At 40.1% G+C, this 25,016-nt stretch overlaps 1 protein-coding gene across 22 annotated transcripts in view; it reads right to left on the reverse strand.

The window, feature by feature from the left end:
• The window catches only part of DLG2 (discs large MAGUK scaffold protein 2), a 1,447,004-nt gene that overhangs the window by 570,781 nt on the left and 851,207 nt on the right, over positions 1–25,016 (reverse strand). For 4 of the 22 annotated variants that reach the window (XM_074955998.1, XM_074956006.1, XM_074955916.1 and 1 more), the window contains exon 1: positions 19,842–20,174. The exons of the other annotated variants lie outside the window; for them this stretch is intronic. In XM_074955998.1, coding sequence (XP_074812099.1) covers positions 19,842–20,159 — 318 coding nt within the window. In that variant the 5' untranslated portion in view covers positions 20,160–20,174. Of the gene's footprint in view, positions 1–19,841; positions 20,175–25,016 lie in introns of those variants that run through there. 22 annotated transcript variants of the gene reach the window in all.

Raw genomic sequence — 25,016 nt, forward strand, 5'->3', positions numbered from 1 at the left:
GTTTGTGTAGACACAAAAAATATTTTAAAATATAGTTGTGACATAAAACAGTACCATATCCTAATGTGTTAAGTATGACCTACTAAATGAATATGATATATATATATGTGTATATATATATATATATATATATATATATATACACACACATACACACACACATATATATTCACCATACACCATATTTAACTCCAGATTATAATATGTGCCTTTGTGACAATAACATCTCTCCCATGCAAACCTCTGGGAAAAGTAGTCACATTTAAGAGAATCCACCCTTGTTTCCAAGTAGTCCTCAGTTTAAAGCCTCAGGGAGAATTAAATATCAGTCATAACATATACAGTATGTTTTCTCCCCAAGAAGTCATCAACTCTTCTTGAAAGACTTCCTGTCCACTCACCCACTTCATTCCATATGGAACATGATCATCCAGATGAAATGCAGCCAGAATCCTCAGTCCCACTGAACAGGACAGAATTTACCCATCCCAAAAAGAAGCTCATCAACAAGTTTAATCAACAGTCAATATTCTGCAGAATTTATAGACTCTTTGGTATAAAAACATGCAGCAGTTTTGAGATACAGAGGTACAATTTTCCTTACCAGGACAAAAGAATGATGTGACTCTCGTTCACGTTTCTTAAGGGAAGAAACTGTTTTCAAGAAGAAGAGGTAACTGCCTGACTGCAGCATACCGAAAGCTTGTAGTATTGGTGCAGAGGTGAGAGGGACTTGCGAAAAAAAGGACTTTATATGTGTTACATAAACTCCTTAATTAGATCTGTGACACAAATTGCTTTCTTAGGAATACAAAGTTAATCAGAATGCCTCATTGGAAGGATAACTGAGCAAGATTAGAGCGGAGACAGATGTTTTGCTTTAGGATAATCACAAAACTGCCTTCTTGAATGTTGCTCTGCTGTTAAAGACTGAAAATAAAATGTGTGAAAATAAAAGTGCCCTTTCTGTATATTATGACCGGGATTTTGACAAGCACCTTAGGGTCCCTACTCCCTACAGATATCAATGACATTTGAGTACCCAACTTCCTTAGGCTCCTTTGAAAAGCCAACCCGAAATATACTTGTAGGGGGAGGGAAAACAAAAAATACAGAGAAATGATACATGACAAACTGTCACAAGGACTTCTGGTGACAAACCATGAGAATAAAGCTAAAGAGGTTTGTTTAATGAGACTCAAAGCCAAGACAAATCTACTCCACGACCCAGAGCGTACGGATATAGGATTTCTGTCTCAACGGTCTCTCCCCGCTGCCCCCCGAAGGACACTGCAATGTTCTCTCTTGTCACCCTCTTTTCCCCATACAAAGGGTGGCCCTTGGGGAAGACATTGAGGTACCATGGGATGCAAAGAGACACTGCAAAGAGAATACTATTCCACACTTCTATTTCACCAGACCTGGCTGTGCATTTAAGTAACTAGTTCACACAGGATTAAATCCAGGCCCCAGTGAAGCCAATGGTAAAATTCCCATTCATTTCAATAGGGCCAGTATTTCACCTAGAGCGTCTTGCTGGGAGCAGGGTTTGGCTGAGGGTAGGCTGGCTGCTCACACGATCGCCAGCAAGACTAACGCTGTATGGGTGTTCCAGGAACTGACCTTTCCCTTGGTTGCCTTTTGTTAATCAGATTTAAACCTCGGAGGGTATCACAGTCCTGGGGTGCAATTCAGACCAGTGAAGGCTTGTGTCACTGCCTGCCCTATAAACCTTAGGTGCCTCACAATGGTTTGCAATTGTAGTTCCCAACTGTGCCGCTCACAAACAGCCTACCAGCATGCAGATCACACCCTAAGTGTCTGTGTGTGTGCTGGACAGTTCAGGTTCAGCGACTCTAACCCCAGCAGACTGTCTACAGCCCCACTCTTGCTTTCACCAGCCTTGGTTACTACTAGCAGGGTGACCCCAACACTCCCATGCCCAGATTTCCCCCAAAATGTGTGTTCTGCAGTGTCCAGTCCTCTCCTGGACAGTTCAGCTATTAAAGTTCATGGCTCCTTACAGGAGCCAATATTCAACAGTTTGTTACTTTAACTGGAGTCACCAAGCAGTTCAAATTTTAAACACAGCACTGGATTGATTGGTTTAGATTAAAAATTAAAAAAAAAGATGATTAACAAAATAAGATGGAATTTTAAGTAAATTCAAGTATGAGAAAATTAGAAATGGTTATAAGTAAATAAAAGTGAAAACATCTCAAAGTCTAAAACTTAATCTAGCAATTTTTGGTTCAAGGCTTTGTTTAAGATGGACTTTCTCACCCACAGACTATCAGCAAAATGGTGACTGTCCAAAGGTGCTTGTGCCTTTGTCTTCTTAATTGAAACAGATAGTTTAGGGGTCTCTTCTCCTTTCTTTTATAGTCCAGTGAACCTCTGAAGTGGATTCTTCTGAGGGTTACCCTTCAAAGTAAAGTTTATTCAAGCAGTCAAGGCAGCAACATGGAGTCTGGTGGTAAAGGAAGCTGCATGTTTTCTTTCCCCACTTGTGTTTGTTAAAATGCAAATTGTTCTGTTTCCTGCACTCTTCTCCCTGTTGTCGGGGACCCTGTTTACTACTTATATGTAAACTGAGGTAAAACACATTCCTTTGTTTAGGACAGGCCTGTTTAACAACCTTTTCCTAGGCAGGGCTGTCTGGTTTTGAACATGTGCTAGTAACATCATACAGGGGAAACTCACAACTTTACATCATGTTGCTATACACATTTCACCATGATATTATTGACCAGTGAGTTATTAGAGTTCAACTGATACCTCACAAGGCACATTTTGTACAAAAGTTATTACAATAGTGTGTAGGGTGTACAAAAGTTATTACAATAGTGTGTAGGGTGTGAACCCAGGGGTCCTTTTGGTCACAGAGGGTACTGAGGATCCCTGGCTACTTTGGGACAACCAGTGTGGCCAAGACATCTGCAGATACTATGCCCTTCCATTCCCTATCCTTTACTCCCAGCATCTTGCTCCTACTATTCTGCATTTGATTAATGGCTGTGTTTCTATCACATTGATGAGCAGCCAGTCACTGATGGACCTGAATGCTTCTATAATACAAGTCTGTGCAATGGAAACAGGAAACAAGACAGAAATTTCAGTTTTAATGTGTGGGGAGCTGAAGGGAATGATCCTTTTGGCTCCCGGATCTCCTCACCTCACATAAAAACAGAACTGTACAGAGAGGCGAGAAGTCATCTGTGTAGTCATCTTTCTCCCTTAACTACTGGTGCAAATTAATATTTGGGTCCACACACCCCTGGTCAAAATATTCCACAAATCCTTTAACCCTAACCAAAATCCTCCCTCTTCTGTTTAGTCCTAATCTGCTCCACGTTACAGCTCAAGGAAATAGCATATTGTCTAAAGTTACAACAACTAGTGATCAAATACTTGCGTAGGTTCATAGGAATATAAGAATTGCTATATCAGATAGGCTCATCTAGTCTGGTATCCCTTCTCTTAAAGTGACTAGTTCCAGCTGCTTCAAAGGAAGGTGGAAGAATTAGTGGATAATTATAGAATAACCTGCCCATACGGGAAGTTTCTTCTCCACTCAATCAGTAAGTAGTTGGCTTATGTTCTGAAGCATGATGGTTTAAAACCTCCATTTTGAAAACAGTTACAGCTAAGGTAGCTACATAAGGCATGGCTACTGGCTTCCTCTTTTGTCCGATTATTTTTGTTCAACATACAGCGGCTCCACCTAGAATACATTTTAGTAGAAGAGTTATTTGCCCAACAACATGACCTTCGAAGAACAGATTTTATAAAATATATGAAAGTCTGACATACACCTCACAACAGCACAGACAAGGAAGCCATATAGAAACGCAGGTCTGAGTTTTAAAACTAATCTCAAAGACTCCAAAACAATGGGCAGATCAAAAGGACAATTTGCTACTTTCAATTCCACTCTAAATACGACTGAAACAGACAAGCCATGGACCATAAAACATAAATGGCAAGCAGAATATCCGAGTACCATAGATGCCTGGGTGTATATTCTTCAAAATTCACACCACTGGCTCCTCCAAACTTTCATGAGGAGAACGCCAATGGAAAGTAATCATACACTTCTTCTACTCTCCAATAACTACCAAGTAAAGGAACTACAACAGCCCCAACCTCTGGTGGCAAGGATTTGAGCAAAGAGGTCACCACGTATATTTTATGCTGTTCAGTGATGTAACCATTTTGGTCATACATACAGAATACGAGCATACAGAAAAGCTTTGACTTGTGATAAAAACGTGCTTATTTTGTACCAGGAGATTGCCCTTCCCAAAAATCAAACTCTTGCTTATACATTGAATATAAACATCTGCATACTTACCCACGTACAGCAGCTCTGCAGCAAATCCATATATAAGTTTACATAACCATTGCTGTTCCATGAAAAAATACTGCACCAATTTCCTATGACTCAATATTCGTATTTGTACATAAAATCATACCAATGTGCTGTATATCTCTGTTTGTTTTATAGGTATGTTTACCTGACTGCAATAGTACATGCTGCAAAAGCAAACAATACAACAAGAAGGATTACTTGTTATAATTCAATGTCACATGTCCATTAGGTGTGAAACTTCGCCAGTCTCCAACACAGTATTTGATAAATTACTTAACTGGTACTTCATTCTTGTACCTTTCATCTGATGGATTACTGCTTCTCTGTGAAATATTAAAATGTCATTCAAGAGTAATTTTAAAAGTTCTGGGGGCTAATAACTTCCATAAGGCCTTCTTGAAACAAGTTTCATAGGCTTTTTTTAAAAAACTGATATATTAAAATAGAAGACTGAAATTAATTGAATAGTTTCAAATTGTAAAATATATTAATAATGTAATAATGAGATTTTGAATGGTTTAAAAACAGTTATGGGAACTCAAAGTCCAAAATATGAAAAAATCTTTATTAAAATTGAAATGGGGAGGAAGTGTGGCTTAGTGGTTTCAGTACATTACTGGGAGCCAAGAACTCCTGTGTTCCAATCTAGGCTTTCCTAAAACTCACAGTGTCTCCGATTCTCCATCTGCAAACCAGGATCAGCAATAGCTCCTGCATCACAAGTATTGAGAAGATTAGCTAGCGGGTGGAAAGCAGTTTGAAACCCTAAAGCATTATACAAGTCCAAAGTGAAAGTACAAAACTTCAGCAAGAATCTCCGTGCAATCTTACAACAGGTTCAGATCAGCTCAAAACCTGTTTCATTCTAATATTTCCCATTAACGCAGCAACACTGAAAGGTCAGTTGCTACAGCAATTAAAATATTTTTCATGGGTTTGTAACTCTACTAGTTTCAATTTAAGATACAGAGGATGGAAACCTGTGTGCAAGCAGTCAGCAGAAATGTAATTCCCCCCCACCCTTATAAACAATGGTTTTAATAGGTTTTATAGTTTCAAGACACAGGAAAGTAGAAACAAAGTTGGAGGTAATTTATATGCATTTTGACATGCTCTATTTTGCAAACAGTTTGATTTTTTAAAATCATTTTCTGGGCACTAAAATGATAGCAAATTTGTTTAGGATGTTAATTTTTTTAAAGTGTTTTTTAAAGTATTTATTTTATACAGCAACCAAAGGAACAATTACATCCAATAAAAACCTTTTAATCCATTCATCTAATATCAGAGAAGAGTGAATCACTACAGTCCCAATTCAGCAAGACGCTTAAGAAAGTACCTAACCATAAGCATGGGATTATTCACAGGGAAATCAGGCTCCATTAATTTCACAAGGACGACTAACATGCTTAAGTACCTTGCTGAACAGGAGTCCAATCCCTTTTAATTTTTCCTTCATACCACTAAGGCTGCTTACAGGAATTGCTGACCTGCATTTACTGCACCCGTGACTGAAATCTCCATTTTGATGCACTGGTTCTGCAGCAGGTATCGCAGGTCAGAAAACTTTGCATACGCAACCCCACTGGCATAATAAAAATGAACAATAATATAACCGGGAGTTACAAGTTTGACAATCTGATAAAAAGAAAATGCAGTGCTGCTTACGAAGCTCCATGTATCACTCTCCAACTCTCAGGTTCAGCATATGGAAGATGAACACTAATTTACTCTAATAATATATTTGTCATAGAAGGCAGATAGTTGCTCAATATACTGAGCACAGACGCCATGCAAGATTTAACAGTACAAAAATCTTGGCCCGTTCAGGGTACTTCACAGTGAGTTTATGCATCTCGATCTTTCATAAGTAAAGTAAGCATAGAGAGAACACAAGCAAATCCATTCAATGACTGATTGCAGACATAAGGAAGCCTGCCATATTGTGTACTTTGAGAGTTGTGCCAGGCGTGCACATTTCATTTTGCATCTTGAAGATGACCATATTGACCCAAATTAAAGTGGACAATCAACATCATTTTGATGGCTTCAGCCCTCCATGATGCAGCTGCCAACCCTCTTTGGAATTGCTCCCCTTGGCAGTCCTTTGGAACACAACTGAAACCTGGGAATGTTCAAGGTGTGCTATAGGCCAGTTTACAGATCCAGATGGGATATTATTATTCCCTCCAACCCCCCAAATTTTTTTGCTGAAAGCAATTTGTTTTTTTAATTTTTGGACAAAAATTTCTGCAAATTAAAAAAAAAATGTATATGGCAATTGAAAACCTGTTTTGGGTTTTCATTTTTTCAAGAAACACCAAAATTATATTTAATTAAATCTCATTTTTTCACAAAAAAGTATGCAAAATTTTTCATTGAAAAAACTACAAACATCTCTACTCATTTGTTTTGTTTAGCCTCTCACTTGTTTTGCTCTTAGCTTTTAGGGTTTGCATTTTCTTCTCATTTCCATTGATTGATACCCAAACGGCTAAGGCTTGATCCTTCAGTGCAGCCAGTATCTTGGCAGTACAGCTCATCCTTAAACTGAAAGGAGGTGCACAATTTCCCCCAGATCTAGCAAAACCAACCAGTGCAAATATGCACACTCTGCAAAAATTAACTAACAAGCACAGTGCTTACTACAGTACCATGACGAATCCCACTGATTTCAAAGGGATAACTACACGCTGTGTAAGTGTTTGCAGGATCAGGCCCATAATGCAAAGGGAAGGCCAGCTAGGAATCCTGAAGGTATGTCTGAAACAGCTCCTCTAGAGAGAGCACCAATAGCAAGGGCCCATGGAGGCTCTGAGGGAGTACAGTCTCTGGAAATATATTCATTTGGCTGAATGATCAAAGAGGAGTACAAAATGTAGCTAAAATCAGAGTGGTTCAACAATCCGTAGCCAGTGTGGCCTACCTGATTAAATTCAGGCCTAAGAATCTGGAATTCTAGAAGCTTGCCGCTGACTTCCTGTGTGACCTAAGAAGTCACTAAAATACTTGAATAGTCATTGGGCCAAATTGAGAGAGAGACAGAGACCCATGCTCAAATCTTTTCCCTCCATCAGGCAGAGGGGGAAATTAAATCTGGGTCTCCACATCTCAGGTGAGCGCTGTAATCACTGCAATAAAAGTTATAAGGAAGAGGCTGCCACCACCTCCTCCTCATGAAGTGTTTTGTTTTATGCTTATTAATTAGTTGTATTTCATTAGCCACTAGGATCAGGTCCCCATTGTGATAGGTGGCTGTACAGACAAGTAACAAAGAAAACACTAGCAGCCCAAGGGAGCTCACAAAATGTCAGATGGGATACAACAAGTGGATGACACAGACAAATGGGGCAAGGGTGGGTAAGGAGGATGAGATAGGCAATAAGGCAAACAGAGTCTAAAAGAGAAGCAGGCAGGCATTCTATACACGCTTCCAAAAGTGGAAACAAAACAACTGGAGCTTCCATATTCAGCCCTAAATATTGGGGAAAAACCAAGCAGAATTTTTTTCAATGCGCTTTTTGTTTGATGTCTTTTCTTCCCCTGCTGTCAAACACAGGCTAATGTTTTAACAGGTAACCAAGAATCATTCTTTAAGTTTTCACTTTTGACAAGTGCACCCAAAAGCCCAGGTGTCTAACCTGGCAGTCCTGTTTCCCTTCCCATTCCACTGTTTCGTCAGCTTTGCTGAACCCTCAGGGCCAGAGGCAATGTGATGAAACAGAAACTAGCAGACTGTACATTAAAGATGCTCGCACCCTAGGACAGTCCCAGGAAGAGAACTACAAGAAAAAGGACTCCTCTCTGGAAGCAAGCTGAAGATGATAAAGGAAGACACAGCAATGCTTCTACGGATTTGGCATACATGCTAAAATATGTGAGAGAAGAGCTACAAGATAAAATGCTGTAAAACAATGTGATGCTTCAAAAATAGAGCGCGAGAGAGACGACTTGCTCTTTAGCAATCCCAAAAGTAAAATCTTCCCTTAGAAAGACTTTTGGTGAAGTGATCATAAGGTGGCCTTTTGGTCAGACAAGGCCATTGAAGCTACTAGAAAACACAAGGACCCAGGAGTGATGTGTTTGAAGCAAGGGTACATTTTTTGGTTTTTTTTTTTGAATGCCACATGTTTGATCATTCAGCAGAAACATTTCCATGATTCAGCATTATCTTCTTCGGCTGATTCATGCCTTTCTGTTTCTCAGTATTATTAATGTAATGTTTCACTTACTGGCATTCAAAGTTTGGTTAATAGTCAGCAACTGATGATAGAAATCACAATAGTTAGCATCCTGCCTAGAGGTTTGATCACATAGTGACCCCAATTTTGGCCCAGATTATTTTGAGTGTAAAGTTTCCATTTCAAGGACTGCATTGGTATATTATAGGGGACTTAATTCGCCCCAGGGGAAACTCCACCGTAAGCCAACGGGTTTTATTGAACAGCAGGAAAACTGAACAGATGAGAGTCAGTTTTACTCTGTTGATAGTTGGGAAAGCAATGAGAAATTACAGACAGAACAGAGTTGTCTGCAGAGTCAGAAACACAGCACTGAAATGGTCCATCACATAATCAGTACATATAACACCTTACAGAAAAATGTTTTATAATTGTTTTTTATAAAATGTAACAATTGGCACTTTTCTACACATCCTTATTTCTGCATAGACTATCTCCTTTTTTTTTTATTTCAAAGGATTCATCCAAATAAGGGAGAAAAACAAATTATTACCAATGATTGTAGTAGCCTCTGTGTGCTTCGTTTTTTGTTTTGAGAGTATTCGTTCGGTTGGTTTTTGGTTTTTTTAAAAAAGGCCACAATTTTCAAAAATGTTTAGTGATTATGTGCACCTCAATTCTGGGGTACCTAATCTGGGTAAGTTCTAAGTACTCTCTGAACATCAGGTACCTTAATGATGTATGAAGTTAGGCATCCAAAAACAGATGTCCAAAATCAGAACCTGTTTTGATCAGGATGGCCAATCATTCATTTACCAGCAAGACTCTAACCAGCAGAAAACTTAGCTTCTTCATGCTACTCAGAGATTTGTGAGAAGCAGACTCTGAAAAAATGAACGAGTGGGCACGGAGCAGGTAAGGCTGTCAATAATGCAATATAAAATACAGTGATATTATCCAACATGGAAGTCTCCCTTTCTCGCACATACACACACGTCACATGGAAGTCAATAGCAAAACTGATATTGACTTCAGCGGAACAAGGATTTTACCCAGACATTTTACACTTACTCCAGCTATATAGTTTGTCTGTGCTTTCCATGTTTGTTAGCTCTCTTTTTTGTGTGTAAGAACTAGCGCTGAGAAATTTACCAGACTCCTTCTGAGGCACCTGGCATGGTAGAGCAGGGGTTTCTGTTTATAGTGACATCACTAAATAGTTAGCCTCTTTTCTTTTTTAAATCAAGTTGTTTAAAATCACTTAGGTTATGCTCAAATATTTTTAGAACAATTTTTTAAATGAACTCCTTATCCTAGCAATTTTTTAAAATAACGTTTCTGGTCATGTAAGGGGTCAGTTGACCCCTTACTAATACTCTGAGTGTTGGTTTGGTTCATGTCACCCCATGCCAGGAGGGGCGGGGCCAATAAGTCAGGATCCTGCAACTGACAGTGCCTCTGGCCAATCAGAGAGCTCCAGACCAGGGCCAGTAGGAAGTAGCCAGCTCCCCAAGCCAGTCTGATTGGCCTGGCTGCCTGGTCCATCAGTTTGACCAGCTTTTAATCTATGTCATGTGTGCCATATTAATTTTATATCAGTCTAGATTTTTAATCAAAATGTCATAGAGTACCAAGTCACAAGCCTCACCGAAGTCTAAGTATATTACAACAACACTATTACCTTTATCAACCAAACTTGTAATCTCATTAAAAAAATATCATGTTAGTTTGATAGGGCAAGTTGGGCAAGTGTTCAGAATACAACAGTAGGCTTACTCAGCAAGACAGGCTTCTGAAAATACTTCAGAGCTCTGTTCTATTCATGTCATTGCCTTCTCATTGAATAAGCTGGTTAAATTCAAGGTTTCAGTAGTCTCTCTCTTCAAAGTCTTCCATTGGGTTGGACCAATATACCATCAAGACCACTACTCCGCCTAATTGCAACCTTCCATAAAAGCGGTATTCCAGTAGAACATTGGAACAATAGATGCCCAATAACAAAACATATGAGTGTAAGAAACTGAGTTTTCACAGGGAACATGGAATGTGGTTCCAGAAGAGTAAACAGGGTGTCTGTGAATCTGAGCATTTTCAGAGGAAATCAGGGTATATCTAAACTACGAAATTAGGTTGATTTTATAGAAATCAATTTTATACAGTCGATTGCGTATGTCCACACTAAGCGCATTAAGTCAGCAGAGTGCATCCTCACTACCATGGCTAGCATAGACTTACGGAGCAGTGCATTGTGGGTAGCTATCCCACAGTTCCCGCAGTCTCCGCCACCCATTGGAATTCTGGGTTAAGCTCCCAATGCCTGATGGGGCAAAAACATTGTCACAAGTGGTTTTGGGTACATGTAGTCAGTCGCCCCTCCCTCCGTGAAAGCAATGGCAGACAATCGTTTCGCACCTTTTTTCCGTGCGGACACCATACCAGGGCAAGCATGGAGCCCGCTCAGCTCAGCTCACCATCACCACTGCTGTTGTGTCCTGGGTGCTGCTGTAAGCAGACGGTGCAGTACGACTGCTAACTGTCATCATCCACCGCTTCCGCTGCAACTCTGCTCTCCTACTCTTGTAAATGAGCTCAGTCTCAATAGCAAATTTCTCCATGTTGTCATCCACCACTTCCACTGCAACTCTGCTCTCCTGGTGCCATGAATCCACCTCACAGGTCCTCTCATCGTTCTGTATAAATATCTATTCTTGTGGCACCCGTCGTCATCCACTGCTTCCGCTGCAACTCTGCCCTCCTGCAGACACCATACCACAGCAAGCATGGAGCCCACTCAGCTCACTGCTGCTGTGAGCATTGTAAACACCTCGCACATTATCCTGGAGTATATGCAGAACTGGGCTAAGAGATGCCAGCACGAGGACGATTTTGATGAGGACATGGACACAGACGTTCCTGAAAGCACGGGCTGTGGCAATTGGGACATCATGGCGGCAGTGGGGCTTGTTGACACAGTGGAAAGCTGATTCTGGGCCCAGCAAACAAGCACAGACTAGTGGGACCGTATAGTGTTGCAGGTATGGGATGATTCCCAGTGGCTGCAAAACTTTCGCATGAGTAAGGCCACTTTCCTGAAACTCTGTGAGTTGCTTTCCCCAACCCTGAAGCACAGGAATACCAAGATGAGAGCTGCCCTGACAGCTGAGAAGCGAGTGGTGATAGCCCTGTGGAAGCTTGCTATGCCTGACTGCTACCGGTCAGTCGGGAATCAATTTGGAGTGGGCAAATCTACTTTGTGGGCTGCTGTGATCCAAGTAGTCAATGCAATCATTGACATTCAGTTATCAAGTGTAGTGACTCTGGGAAATGTGTAGGTCATAGTGGATGGCTTTGCTGCAATGGGTTTCCTTGACTGTGGTGGGGCCATAGACGGAACGCAGACTAGGGACCGAATGGCTAGGCAGCAGTTCTGCGGAAAAGGACCTAGGGGTGACAGTGGACGAGAAGCTGGATATGAGTCAACAGTGTGCCCTTGTTGCCAAGAAGGCCAATGGCATTTTGGGATGTATAAGTAGGGGCATAGCCAGCAGATCGAGGGATGTGATCGTTCCCCTCTATTCGACACTGGTGAGGCCTCATCTGGAGTACTGTGTCCAGTTTTGGGCCCCACACTACAAGAAGGATGTGGATAAATTGGAGAGAGTCCAGCGAAGGGCAACAAAAATGATTAGGGGTCTAGAGCACATGACTTATGAGGAGAGGCTGAGGGAGCTGGGATTGTTTAGTCTGCAGAAGAGAAGAATGAGGGGGGATTTGATAGCTGCTTTCAACTACCTGAAAGGGGGTTCCAAAGAGGATGGCTCTAGACTGTTTTCAATGGTAGCAGATGACAGAACGAGGAGTAATGGTCTCAAGTTGCAATGGGGGAGGTTTAGATTGGATATTAGGAAAAACTTTTTCACTAAGAGGGTGGTGAAACACTGGAATGCGTTACCTAGGGAGGTGGTAGAATCTCCTTCCTTAGAAGTTTTTAAGGTCAGGCTTGACAAAGCCCTGGCTGGGATGATTTAACTGGGAATTGGTCCTGCTTCGAGCAGGGGGTTGGACTAGATGACCTTCTGGGGTCCCTTCCAACCCTGATATTCTATGATTCTATGATTCTATGATGATCCCTATCTTGGCACCGGACCACCTTGCCAACCAGTACGTAAACTGCAAGGGGTACTTCTCAATGGTGCTGCAAGCACTGGTGGATCACAAGGGATGTTTCACCGACATCAACGTGGGATGGCTGGGAAAGGTGCATGACGCTCGCATCTTTAGGAACTCCGAGCTGTTCAAGCAGCTGCAAGAACGGACTTACTTCCCAGACCAGAAAATTACTTTTGGGGATGTTGAAATGCCAATAGTTATCTTTGGGGACCCAGCCTATCCTTGCTCCCATGGCTCATGAAGCCATACACAGGCAGCTGGGACAGTAATAAGGAGCAGTTCAACTATAAGCTGAGCAAGTGCAGAATGGTGGTAGAATGTGCCTTTGGATGTTTAAAAGCTCGCTGGCACTGTTTGCTGACTAGGTCAGATCTCAGCGCAACCAACATTCCCATTGTTATTGCTGCTTGCTGTGCGCTCCATAATATCTGTGAGAGCAAGGGTGAGATGTTTATGGCAGGGTGGGAGGTTGAGACAAATTGCCTGGCATCCAATTTTGAGCATCCAGACACCAGGGCGATTAGAGAGCACAGCAAGGTGTGCTGTGCATCAGAGAGGCTTTGAAAACCAGTTTCATGACTGGCCAGGCTTCGGTGTGACAGTTATGTGTATTTCTCCTTGATGCAAACCCGCCCCCTTTGTTGATTTTAATTCCCTGTAAGCCAACCACCTTCCCCACTTCGAAATAAAGTAACTATTGTTTTGAAACCATGCATTCTTTCTTTATTAATTAAAAAAAAGGAGATAACTGACAAGATAGCCCGGGTGGGGGAGGAGGGAAGGAGAAGGCCACATTGCTTATTGTAGCCACACTACAAATCAAACTGTTTGAATGACAGCCTTCTGTTGCTTGGTCCATCCTCTGGAGTGGAGTGGCTGGGTGCCCAGAGCCCCCCCCCCCACCCGTTCTTGGGCATCTGGGTGAGGAGGAGATGGAACTTGGGGAGGAGGTCAGGCGGTCATACAATGGATGCAGCGGGAATCTGTGCTCTTATTGGCTTTCCTGCAGCTGCACCAGACACTTCATCATGTCCGTTTTCTCCCCCATTAGCCTTAGCATCTCCTCCTGCCTCCGCTCTTCATGCTCCTGCCTCTGCTCTTCGCGCTCACTTAATGCTTTCCTAGCCTCTAACACTGAATGCCTCCATGCATTCAGCTGTGCCCTATCAGTGCGGGAGAACTGCATGAGCTCGGAAAACACCAGTGATTAAATTACCCTTATTGTTAATAATGTACACCTTATTTCCAGTATGAATTTGTCTAGCTTCAACTTCCAGCCAATGGATTATGTTATACCTTTTTCTGTTAGACTGAAGAGCCCACTCATAAATATTTGGTACCCATGTAGGTACTTATAGACTGTAATCAAGTCACACCTTATCCTGCTCTTCGATAAGCTAAATAGATGGAACAATTTGAGTCTGTCCTATAAGGCACATTTTCTAATCCTTTAATCATTCTCATGGCTCTTCTCTGAACCCTGTCCAATTTATCAACATCATTCTTTAATTGTGGGCACCAGAACTGGACATAGTATTCCAGTAGCAATTGCACCAGAGTCAAATACAGAGGTAAAATAACCTCTCTACTTCTACTTGAGATTCCCCTGTTTATGAATCCAAGGACTGCATTAGCCTTTTTAAAAAACAGTATTGCATTGGGAGCTCATGTTTAGCTGATTATCCTGGGAAGCAGTGATTCTGAAAAAGATTCAGGGGTTGTGGTGGATAGAGTCCTGCATCCTGTAAATATGGCGTACATTCTTTGTTTCTATATGTATACATTTACCATATTAAAATGCATATTGTTCACTTGCACCCAGATTTATCAAGGAATCACTGAACTGTCCTCACCATTATTTACCACCTTCCCAAATTGTGGGTCATCTGCAGACTTTATGAGTGATGATTTTTGTTTTCTTTTAGATCATAAAGAAAAATGTTTAATAGTGTTGTGCCAAAAACCAATCCCTGTGGGACCTCACTAGAAACACACCAATTCAATGAGGAGTCCCATTCCAAATTACATTTTGAGACCATCAGTTAGCTAGCTTTTAATCCATTTAATGTCTCCCATGTTAATTTTATATCATTCTAGTTTTTTTTAATCAAAATGTTGTCCAGTACCAAGTCAAATGCCTTATAGAAGTATAAGAATATTACATCAACACATTAGCTTTATTAACCAAACTTGTAATCTCTTCAAAGAAAGATATCAAGTTAGTTTGAGAGGATCTATTTTCCATAAAGCCATGTTGATTGGCATTAATTATATTACTCTCTGTAATTATAGTACCCTCAAAACATTTTTTTTATTGAATCCTGTATCAACCTCTCCATTATCTTGCCATTTATCAATGTCAGACTGATAGGCCTTGTCAAGGTTCCTCCCCCACTCTGAACTCTAGGGTACAGATGTGGGGACCTGCATGAAAACCTCCTAAGCTTACTTTTAACAGCTTAGGTTAAAACTTCCCCAAGGTACAAGTTAATTTTACCCTTTGCCCTTGGAATTTCCACTGCCACCACCAAACTTTAACTGGGTTTACTGGGAAACGTAGTTTGGACATGTCTTTCCCCCCAAAATCCTCCCAACCCTTGCACCCCACTTCCTGGGGAAGGTTTGGTAAAAATCCTCACCAATTTGCATAGGTGACCACAGACCCAAACCCTTGGATCTTAGAACGATGAAAAAGCATTCAGTTTTCTTACCAGAAGACTTTTAATAGAAGTAAAGGAATCACCTCTGTAAAATCAGGATGGTAAATACCTTACAGGGTAATTAGATTCAAAACATAGAGAATCCCTCTAGGCAAAACCTTAAGTTACAAAAAAGACACACAGACAGAGATAGTCATTGTGTTCAGCACAACTCTTCTCAGTCATTTAAAGAAATCATAATCTAACACATACCTAGCTAGATTACTTACTAAAAGTTCTAAGACTCCATTCCTGTTCTATCCCCGGCAAAAGCAGCATACAGACAGACACAGACCCTTTGTTTTTTCTCCCTCCTCCCAGCTTTTGAAAGTATCTTGTCTCCTCATTGGTCATTTTGGTCAGGTGCCAACGAGGTTACCTTTAGCTTCTTAACCCTTTACAGGTGAGAGGATTTTTCCTCTGGCCAGGAGGGATTTTAAAGGGGTTTACCCATCCCTTTATACTTATGACAGGCCTATAATTACCCAGATCATCCCTTTACTGTTTTTAAATATTGGCACAACATTAGAGTTCTTCCAGTCTTCTGGAACTTTCCTGGTACTCCAACACTTATTGAAAAAATCAACATTAATTGTCTAGTGAGCTCCTCAGACAGCTCTTCTAAAATTCTTGGATGCAAGTTATCTGGAGCAGCCACTTTAAAAATGTCTAACTTTAATAGCTGCTGTTTAACATCCTCCTGAGATACAAGTGCAATGGAAAGTGATATGAATTCCCCAATACAGAACAGAAATATTTATTGAACATATGCCTTTTCTGCATTATTACTGAAAATTCTACATTTCCATCTAGTAATGGAGTAATACCATTCTTTTTGTTCTCAATACACTTAAAAAAACCCTTCTTATTGACCATAACTCTGCTGGCTATAGATTTCTTCTTGTGTCCCTTTGCTTCCCTTAAGAATTTTCTGCATTTCTTAGCTTCTTATTTAAATTGATAAGAAAGCACTCCTTTTCACTAGAAGAAGAGCCAGTAACTCTTGGAAAACACCCTCTGGCTTAGTAACACTAATGGTAGTTCAACCCTGGGTTTAGCATTAGCTCCTGAATAATTTTAGTTTCACATGGTTTCTAAAATTAAGTGAATTTTGGTGATTTCAAATAAGTCTATTTGAGATTCGGGAGTTTTCAGCCCAAAATTCAATGCAAAACCAAGAGAAAATGCTCACAGAAAATCTAGTGAAGCAAAACTTCTGAGGTTAGCACAAAAAAATTCACTGAAGGGCCACTCATTGCATTTCTCTGAACTAGAGAAGGTACTGGAAAAGGTAAGATAGATCTCTATACATTTTATTCCTCATTTATCATTTCAGGTCCCTTTTGAATCTTTGACAAATTCTAAAAGCTGTCAAATGTATCTTTAAAGAACCAAGGACCTGACATTATGTTGGTTCTTGCGATGCTAACTGGGGAACCTGTGAGGTGCTAGGTGCTTTCAACTCCATCTAAAGTCAGTGGTCACCTCCTAGTGACCTACATGGAAAGGCAAGGGTGCTCAGCACCTCACGGGAAGCACTTTTCCCCTAAACAATTACTTCTTACAGTTGATGTAATTTTATCAAGACTGAAGTTTAGATTCCTATTATTTCTCCTTACATTTTAAAAATATCGTCCCCCAATACATTATATACAAGAATTGAACTTAGAAACATTTTCTTTTTATTCTAATTATGCTCTTTATATTTCTCATTATATTTTCATTGTGAAGTATCATCACTGCAAACATGGCTTTACTGCTGCTAAACAAAAAGGGACTAAGCCTTCTTTAAAAAGAGATTGAATGAGATTGTTTTCCGAATCAAAGGACAGTGTGGTAAGTGAGTACCTCAAAGACACCTACAGTTTTTAACCTGCACCTTTAAACTAGTGGCAATTAAAAAGGTACCCATGAAAGAACCAATAGCTCTGAAACCTTTCTCTGATTAGTTAGTCAATTGCTGTACACTGAATCTCTTATCCGTATGTAATGCAGCTAATATTCAGAAAGGATCCATATTAGGAATGATACCCCTCCTACCAGCTTTTTACAACAGTTACAAACAGTATTACCATCTCAACACTGGTCAAAAAGCAAGCCTTCCCAGGATATATCTACACAGCAGAGAAAAACCTGTAGCTGGCCAGTGTAAGCAGACTTGGGCTCGTGTGGCTATTTCACTGCTGTGTAGACTTCCGGACTTGGACTGGAGCCCGGGTTCTAGGACCATGTGAGGTGGGAGGATCCAAGTGCTCAGGCTCCAGCCCAAGCCTGGAATTCTACATAGCAATGAAACAGCCCCGCAACCCAAGCCCCAGCTGCAGGTGTCTAGTTGCTATGTAGACATACCCCCAGTGTGTTTACATACACTCCCTCCTCGTCTCACTGTCTCCACAATGCTCGCTTTACACAGAGGAAACAAAAGTAAAGAGATTATTATTTGAACGAGAAAGGGTGGGATGGTCAGAGGAAACTGATTGTCCGGAAAGAGTATGATACAAAGGATCAATAAAATCCTATCAGGAAGTAACCATATCAATCTGTTTCCATTGCATGTAGGCACAGAACGTTACCTTGCCCTAGAATTTGTTGCTAACAAGCATTAAGATGACTACAGGTAAATACTAGTGAGGACACTTTGTTAAACACAACAAAGACAAAAAGGTGCGTTCAGACAATAAGAATGTGTGCTACATGAAGTTTAAAATATACAATTCAAAAGTAGAAAGACCTATTTGTGCAAAACTTGAAATGGGTTATTTTATTTTATCTTCATATAATGGTGTTGAAAATATGCAAGTATACTTTTGTATTGTGCATTGCATACAACTGTATAAAAGTAAAGTACATATACTGGAGAGATCTTTTAAGTGTGACCAATACGGTACCTTTTAAAAATTACAGTAAGAACACACAGCATTACTGTCCCCTTTGCATATTCTACGTCTTACATTGCCTACAAAACTGGTTGCTAGTATGAGATAGTTTTTTCTTTCAAGTTTTTTCCATTTTAGAAAAAACACATTACGGAATACAATTTCTGCCTCACTGAAACAGTGTTTTTTTTTTAAATTCAATATTTTTCTGCAAAATAAGGGCACTAACTAGTGATATTGCTTTTTCATTTTTTTCATGTTGGCTTATTTTGTATGTAACATTCATATAAATTTGGTACATGATTCATGAGAAGAATTTATAATATATTTTTAGAATAGTGTGCATTATTGGTAAAGTCAAAAAAATCCAAAAGCAAAAATCTTAGCCCTTCAATATAAAATTAGTTTAAATCTAAAACAGAGCTTGTTTACTTGCAGCAAACAATGCATCAATTTTCTGGATCATGAGGAAGATAAAGTGTAGCCCCACTGTCAGAAGAGCCAGTGCCTTATTGGTTTCCTGTTCTGTGAAAAACATTAAAACCATTTCCATCAGAGAATTGATTTATTCTCCAAACAGAGCATGTCTTCGTTTGATGTGTTTTAAGGACAGACAGACTATACTGCAAGCTTTACCCAATAACTACTAGAATATTTCAGTTTAATATTACACCCTGATTTTTTAAAAAAATATTACACCCTGGTTAAATAAAAAAATCCACTATTTTAGAAAATGAGTGCGTTTGGTGTTGGTGTAATACAAGAGCTTTTGAATGAGATTAAAATGTCTGATTCAGTCATGAAAATGCATGCATCAGTGGACAAAGCATTAACGCTTTTTAATATTAACAACCATATGAATGTCACTGAATTTTATTTTACAGTGCTTTGTTTTCTTGGGAGCAATTATAACTAAGAATAATTACACAAGTAACTACAAATTCTGGACACTAGTATATTTTAAACTTCAAATAAAACTACTTTGCTATTTGAAAAATTAAATCAGTACAAAAATGAAAGCTAAAGTCAGTTACTTCATACATACTTAAATTTCAAATAGATCTTGCGGGGGGGGTCAGAGAAAAATCAGTCATACCTTCCATATTTATTTTTAAGCATTAAATATTTTCTCTATTTAAAAACCATATGATTATTTAGCTTGAGAAAGCAAATTAAAACAAACTCTCCAAAGAAGCATGCACAATACAATACTTGTGAAGCCACGGGGTGGCTAAAACAGATCATACTTGTAAACATAACTACAACGTAATAGGAAGTTTAGAGAAGTTGTATTTATAAATACAAAGCAGTATGAAAAGGAAACTCTTCCCAGAGAACCCCAAGGATTACAAAGACCATATAGAAGCAGAATTCAAATGACAGACATTATAAACTGACACACTGCCCTTGCATAAAATCTTCCTGAAGGCATCATTAAACAATAATCAAGACCCAGCGTGAAAAGTTGCCAACAATAGCAAATCCTATTTTTTTGTTGTTCGAGAGTCTTCTAACCCATTTAGATTTACAAGAATAGGCTCACCTGTACTGGGTTGCACCAGCCATGGGGACAGGTGCACTCTGACCACCACTCCCCTGTGGTCCCCTTTGTCTTAGCCAGAGTTTTATGGGGGCTCTTCCGCACACTGTCCCACAAAGTAATACACTTACTCCTGTTTTGGGTCAGACCCACGGGTCCTGAAGAGGGCACAGTCTGAGAATTATAAGAGAGACCCTGGGGGTTCTGTTGCCAACCACAGGCGCAGTGGGCATCCCTCATCAATGAAGGCAAACTTCTGCCAGCATCCATCCCATCAGACCCCCTGCAGCAGCTGTGTTGCTTAGTAAGATATGCATTCATGTTGTACTGATGTCTAGTGTTTCCCTTGGCCAGCTTTGATTAAAGCTTTTCTCTTCTTAGCAGATGTAAAGTCCTTTTTTTTGTGGACCCTTCAGTATCTTTGACAGCTGCTATAAGCAGTGCATCGTGGGAGCACAGAGAGCAGAGCTGCACAGCATTATCTGCTGGCTGGTAGCTCTTTGTCAATAGATGACTCAACTCACAGAGCAACTTGACAGCATCCCTGCTTCAGGCAGAAGCAATCAATGCTCCACACAGCTGGGATACAAGGCTGTACACTGTGTTACAAACCCATTTCTGGATGACAAACCATAGTGGAAAAATACCCTTGCAATTTTCATTCTAATTTAGCACTTTCCTAGCCCATGCTGGCAACACGCAGGCATGTACTGAAGCAGATATACATGTAAGCTTTACCAGCAGGATGCTTTCCTCTGGAAACAGTAAAAATAAGAGTAAATAACCAAAGTCTATTGAAAAAAATATACCTTTCCAAAGAATGAAAAACAGACATAAGACTATTTTTCTGCTTTCCTAAAAAGATCATAACAACAAAATTCCATCAGTAGAGGACATAGATAATGAGTTCAGGAAGATTATTGTCTACACTAAAAGTTGAACTATAAGATACATTCTATACTGTATATAAACACATAAGAAAACTACATTGAGATTAAAATACAAAATTAAAGGTCTTGACTTGAAGCTTTTAGGAAAGATTTATTAAATGGGCATGCGTATCCTTAGCAGCACATGTATCTGGGAAAGATCTCTGTAATCCTAATTAAATGTTGGGGGTGAGGGAGGAGTAGAGGAGGGAAAGTTATTTCCTTCATTGCTTGTGAATGCCTTTCGGATGCACAATACGGCATTTTAAATGAATTATTGAGTTTTGCTTACTGAAATGGTTTCATCACCTCACATTATGTTGTACCCTGCTTTGTAAGTATTTTGAGCTTAATCATCTTCTCACTTATAGCAGTTTAAATCAGAAAAAACTCCACTGAAGTCAGAGGAGTTAAACATCAGGAGATCTGGGGTAAAATTTTCAAAAGGGCCCAGAGGAATTAGAAGCCAAAGTCCAGTTTTAAAAAATCACGTAGTCACTTAGGAGCCTTAGGAGTCACTTTTGAAAATGGGTCTTAGGGGCTTTAGAAAATTTTACCCTAGGCCTTTATCTCAACATTTTTTTTTCTTTTATCACACAAAGATAACCAACTTTTTTAAAATCACAAATACTGAACTGTGTCATGGAATGCTTTTAAATTGAGAGGGTTTTAGAATTCTACATTAGTCTCTCACTATAAGAAATTAAATGTACCCAGTTCATAAATGACGTGAATTTTAGCATTTCAAAGGCTACCATAAATTCAAATATAAGACCATGATGACTCTGTCTTAAAGTATTTTAACTGAGAAAAGAATCACAGTACCGAATCATTTAAAAAAATAGTTTGATGCAGTAATTTTCACTATTGCCCAATTATTAACCTCTGTCTCTCAAAGACTAGACCCTTGTAAAGGACATTTTGATTTAGCTAGGCAGGGAGTCTTCACTAAAAATCGGTACCACTGTTGTTTAAGTAGAAAAAATATTTTATCTGCATAGTGACTCAAAATGCTGTTTAAGGGGATGGCGTTTGAGTGCCACCTGTTTAAATCATCAATAGTGGCAGCTTTTTCCAAGTCACAACACATGACAAATCTATTTGGGTACGATGTGTGTCCCCTGAGAAAGGGTATAAGGTTGCTTAGAGCCCTTTGTACATAGCTTACCGAAAGTCTTGATTTGACACTCTTATGCACAAGAGGAGACTCAATGGACAAGATCCTCAACTGGTATAAATTGGCATAGCTCTGTTGACCTCAGTTTATACTCATGTGCGTAAAGTACATGCGCATGGTTGGAGTTTAAAGCAGTGATTCTCTCCTATGGCTTTTTGGGGGCCAGCATGCAGCTCTTTCAGTCAGCAGATCAGAAAAGCACTGCTCACAGAACAAGTGGAGAGTGAATCACAAACAACCCCCTGCACTGAGAAAACAAGAAGCACCCCACTATAGTGGAGTAGACAAAGATGAAAGGTTTGCACTCTCACAGATTAGTGAGCAGCCATCTACATCCCCAGAGACTAACATAGAAGGGAGGAAATCTCACTCTCTTCCTAGCAGCCAGAGTGGAGGAAAATGAGGATATACTCTAGAGGGAAGTCACACTCACCATAATGGAATCATGGTATGAAATCCTGAGACAGCATGTGATGAAGCTGAGACTCTAACAGAATGTCTCCATCTCATGACATCACAACATGGATGTCCTACTGTACTTATTTTGGGGTGCTCTGTTTCTCCATTCAATGATTAAGTCTATCTATATTAGATACTTATATGGCCCCCATTACTGTAATAGCTGAGCACGTCACATTCTTTAATTTCTCTTCACCACATCACTGACAGGTAGGAAAGTGCTCTCTTTCCCATTTTTCAGATGGAGTACTGAGGCATAGAGATGCTAGGTGATTTCTCCAAGCTCACACAGGAAAATCTGTGGCAGAGCTGGGAATTGAACCCAGGTCTTCCAAGTATACCACTGGACCATCCATCCTCGCACTTAACTCTGAAGTGCTCCAGAGTTGGAATATTACGGCCTGAAGGACTGAAGGTCCCTGCTGAGGAGATCCAGACACAGATGAAGAAGTCCAACCAGGAGTGAGACAATAAGAAAGGATTCATATAATCTGCTTCCAATGTGGCTCTCACTATGCAGAGGCAGCTTTCAAGATTTCCACTCAGGACATGTGATCAGCTTTCAGTCAATAGCTTTATTAGGTTCAAATGTGTATTGGTATGTTCCACACAATGTTCCACAGAATGTTTTGTTCCACAGTCTGCTATCATCACTCTTTAGTGTTAATTTTTTCAGAAATCCATACTCGGAATAACACTTTTTGCAGCAAACATATGTCCACAACAGAAGATCAGGAAGACCCATGAGGTTACCTAAGGTGATTTTTCCACAATGGAACATTCCAAACACTATTTTCTCCCAAATTCACTTATATCATAAGAAGGTCTAAGTTGAGACGGACACTTTGCTACATTTACTATAACCAAATAGACTGCAAGGGAGAGCAGCAGGAGTTGCAGAATTGTGTGGCGTCTATGTCAAAACAACAGGCATATATCATACACCTGGCTATAACTTACCAGCTAGGTAGTGCCGTCCCCTGCTGCATGCTTGTGACAAGCTGCAGCTGAAAAAATGTGAGAGACATGCTTCACTGACAGTCATGCCACACACAATGCTAATCATCCCTCTGACATTTTGGATGAACAATTGTATTCAGCTGTGTTCTCAGACCCATTTTTGTTCCTCTCTGAGGTCTGAAATTGCAAGTGGAGCCGACACATTTTTGCAGGTACAATTTAGGCCACTTATTACTTGATAAACTAGTAAGTTCTTCATTTGCTGGGACTAAGTATCCTACTGCATTTCCAAATTGCATATGTAAAAACTGAGGCCTGTGTTTAAAAACCTGGCCCAAACAGGTATGCAGGGTAAATACTGGCAAGTCTAAAGGGAATATAAAGATATTTAGAACCTTTTTTTAGGTAGTTTTTACACATGCATGGAAAGTAAAAGGTATTCAAGATGTCCAAAACATCTGCATTCCTCCAGTGCTCAAGGATAACTAATAGGGTGACTGGGTGTCCAGTTTTCGATCGGCACACCCGGTCGAAAAGGGATCCTGGCAGCTCCGGTCAGCGGTTGATTGTCCAGTTGGCGGTGCCACGCAGCAGGTCTGGCAGGCTCCCTGCTAGCCACCGCACCACATGGCTCCCGGGAAGCAGCCGGCATGTCCCCCCTTCCGCTCCTATGTGGAGATGCAGCCAGGTGGCTCTGCGCACCGCACCATCCACAGGTGCCGCCCTCGCAGCACCCATTGGCTGTGGTTCCCAGCCAATGGACGCTGCGGGGGCGGCACATGGGGCAGAGGCAGCATGCAGAGCCCTCTGGCTGCCCATATAGCATCAGCTGTAATTGAACCATAATATTAACTATGGGATGATATGCATTTTTGAATTAGCGCACTGTTCAAGTACATATGTCCAACTATTATGCTGATTTAATAAAAACAACTGGTGTATAGAACAAACCTGGATATCATGCATTATGTGTGCGGAACTGTGTTGGATCCAATACTGATTACATGGAAAACATAATTGATTTGGTTTTAAACACGTTAAGGCGGTGTAATAAATGGATTGCAAACATTTAGTTGATAGTATACTTATAATTGGTCTATACCAACTCTGCACACACAACAAAAATAAACGTTGAGAAGAATTTGCTTTGTGGAAAACAAAAAATTAATAGTTTCGAAAGGGAAGCTTGAAGCATGGATGAAGATGATTTAGATGTAGGAAAAGATTTTCCCCTCCAACCAAGAATGCATCATTATGTAACCATAAAAAATACACAGTGAAAGAACAGTAATAAATGCAAGATAGACCATAGCTTGAAATAATATTTACAAGTTATTCTGGCCCTACAGCTTCTAAAAATATTTTGATAGAAAAATAACAAGAGAAGTAATCAACGTGAGATCATGCCTATTCAAGACAGTCAAACTTACTTTTTCTTTTTTCTAAAGGAAGCACAGTCTAAGTAAAGAGGGAGACCAGAAGAACGGTTTCTGAATAAAGCACTAGACAGACTCAAGTGACCTGGACTCAATTCTTAGACTTCCTATGTGACCTTGAGCAAATCTCTTCATCTTTGTCTCTCATTCCCCCCATTTATAAAATGGAGACAATGCTTCCTTTAAGCAAGATCTCCCATAGCACAAGTGATACAGA

This window comes from Natator depressus, chromosome 1 (assembly GCF_965152275.1).
Source record: "Natator depressus isolate rNatDep1 chromosome 1, rNatDep2.hap1, whole genome shotgun sequence".
NCBI classification, from domain to species: Eukaryota; Metazoa; Chordata; order Testudines; family Cheloniidae; genus Natator; species Natator depressus.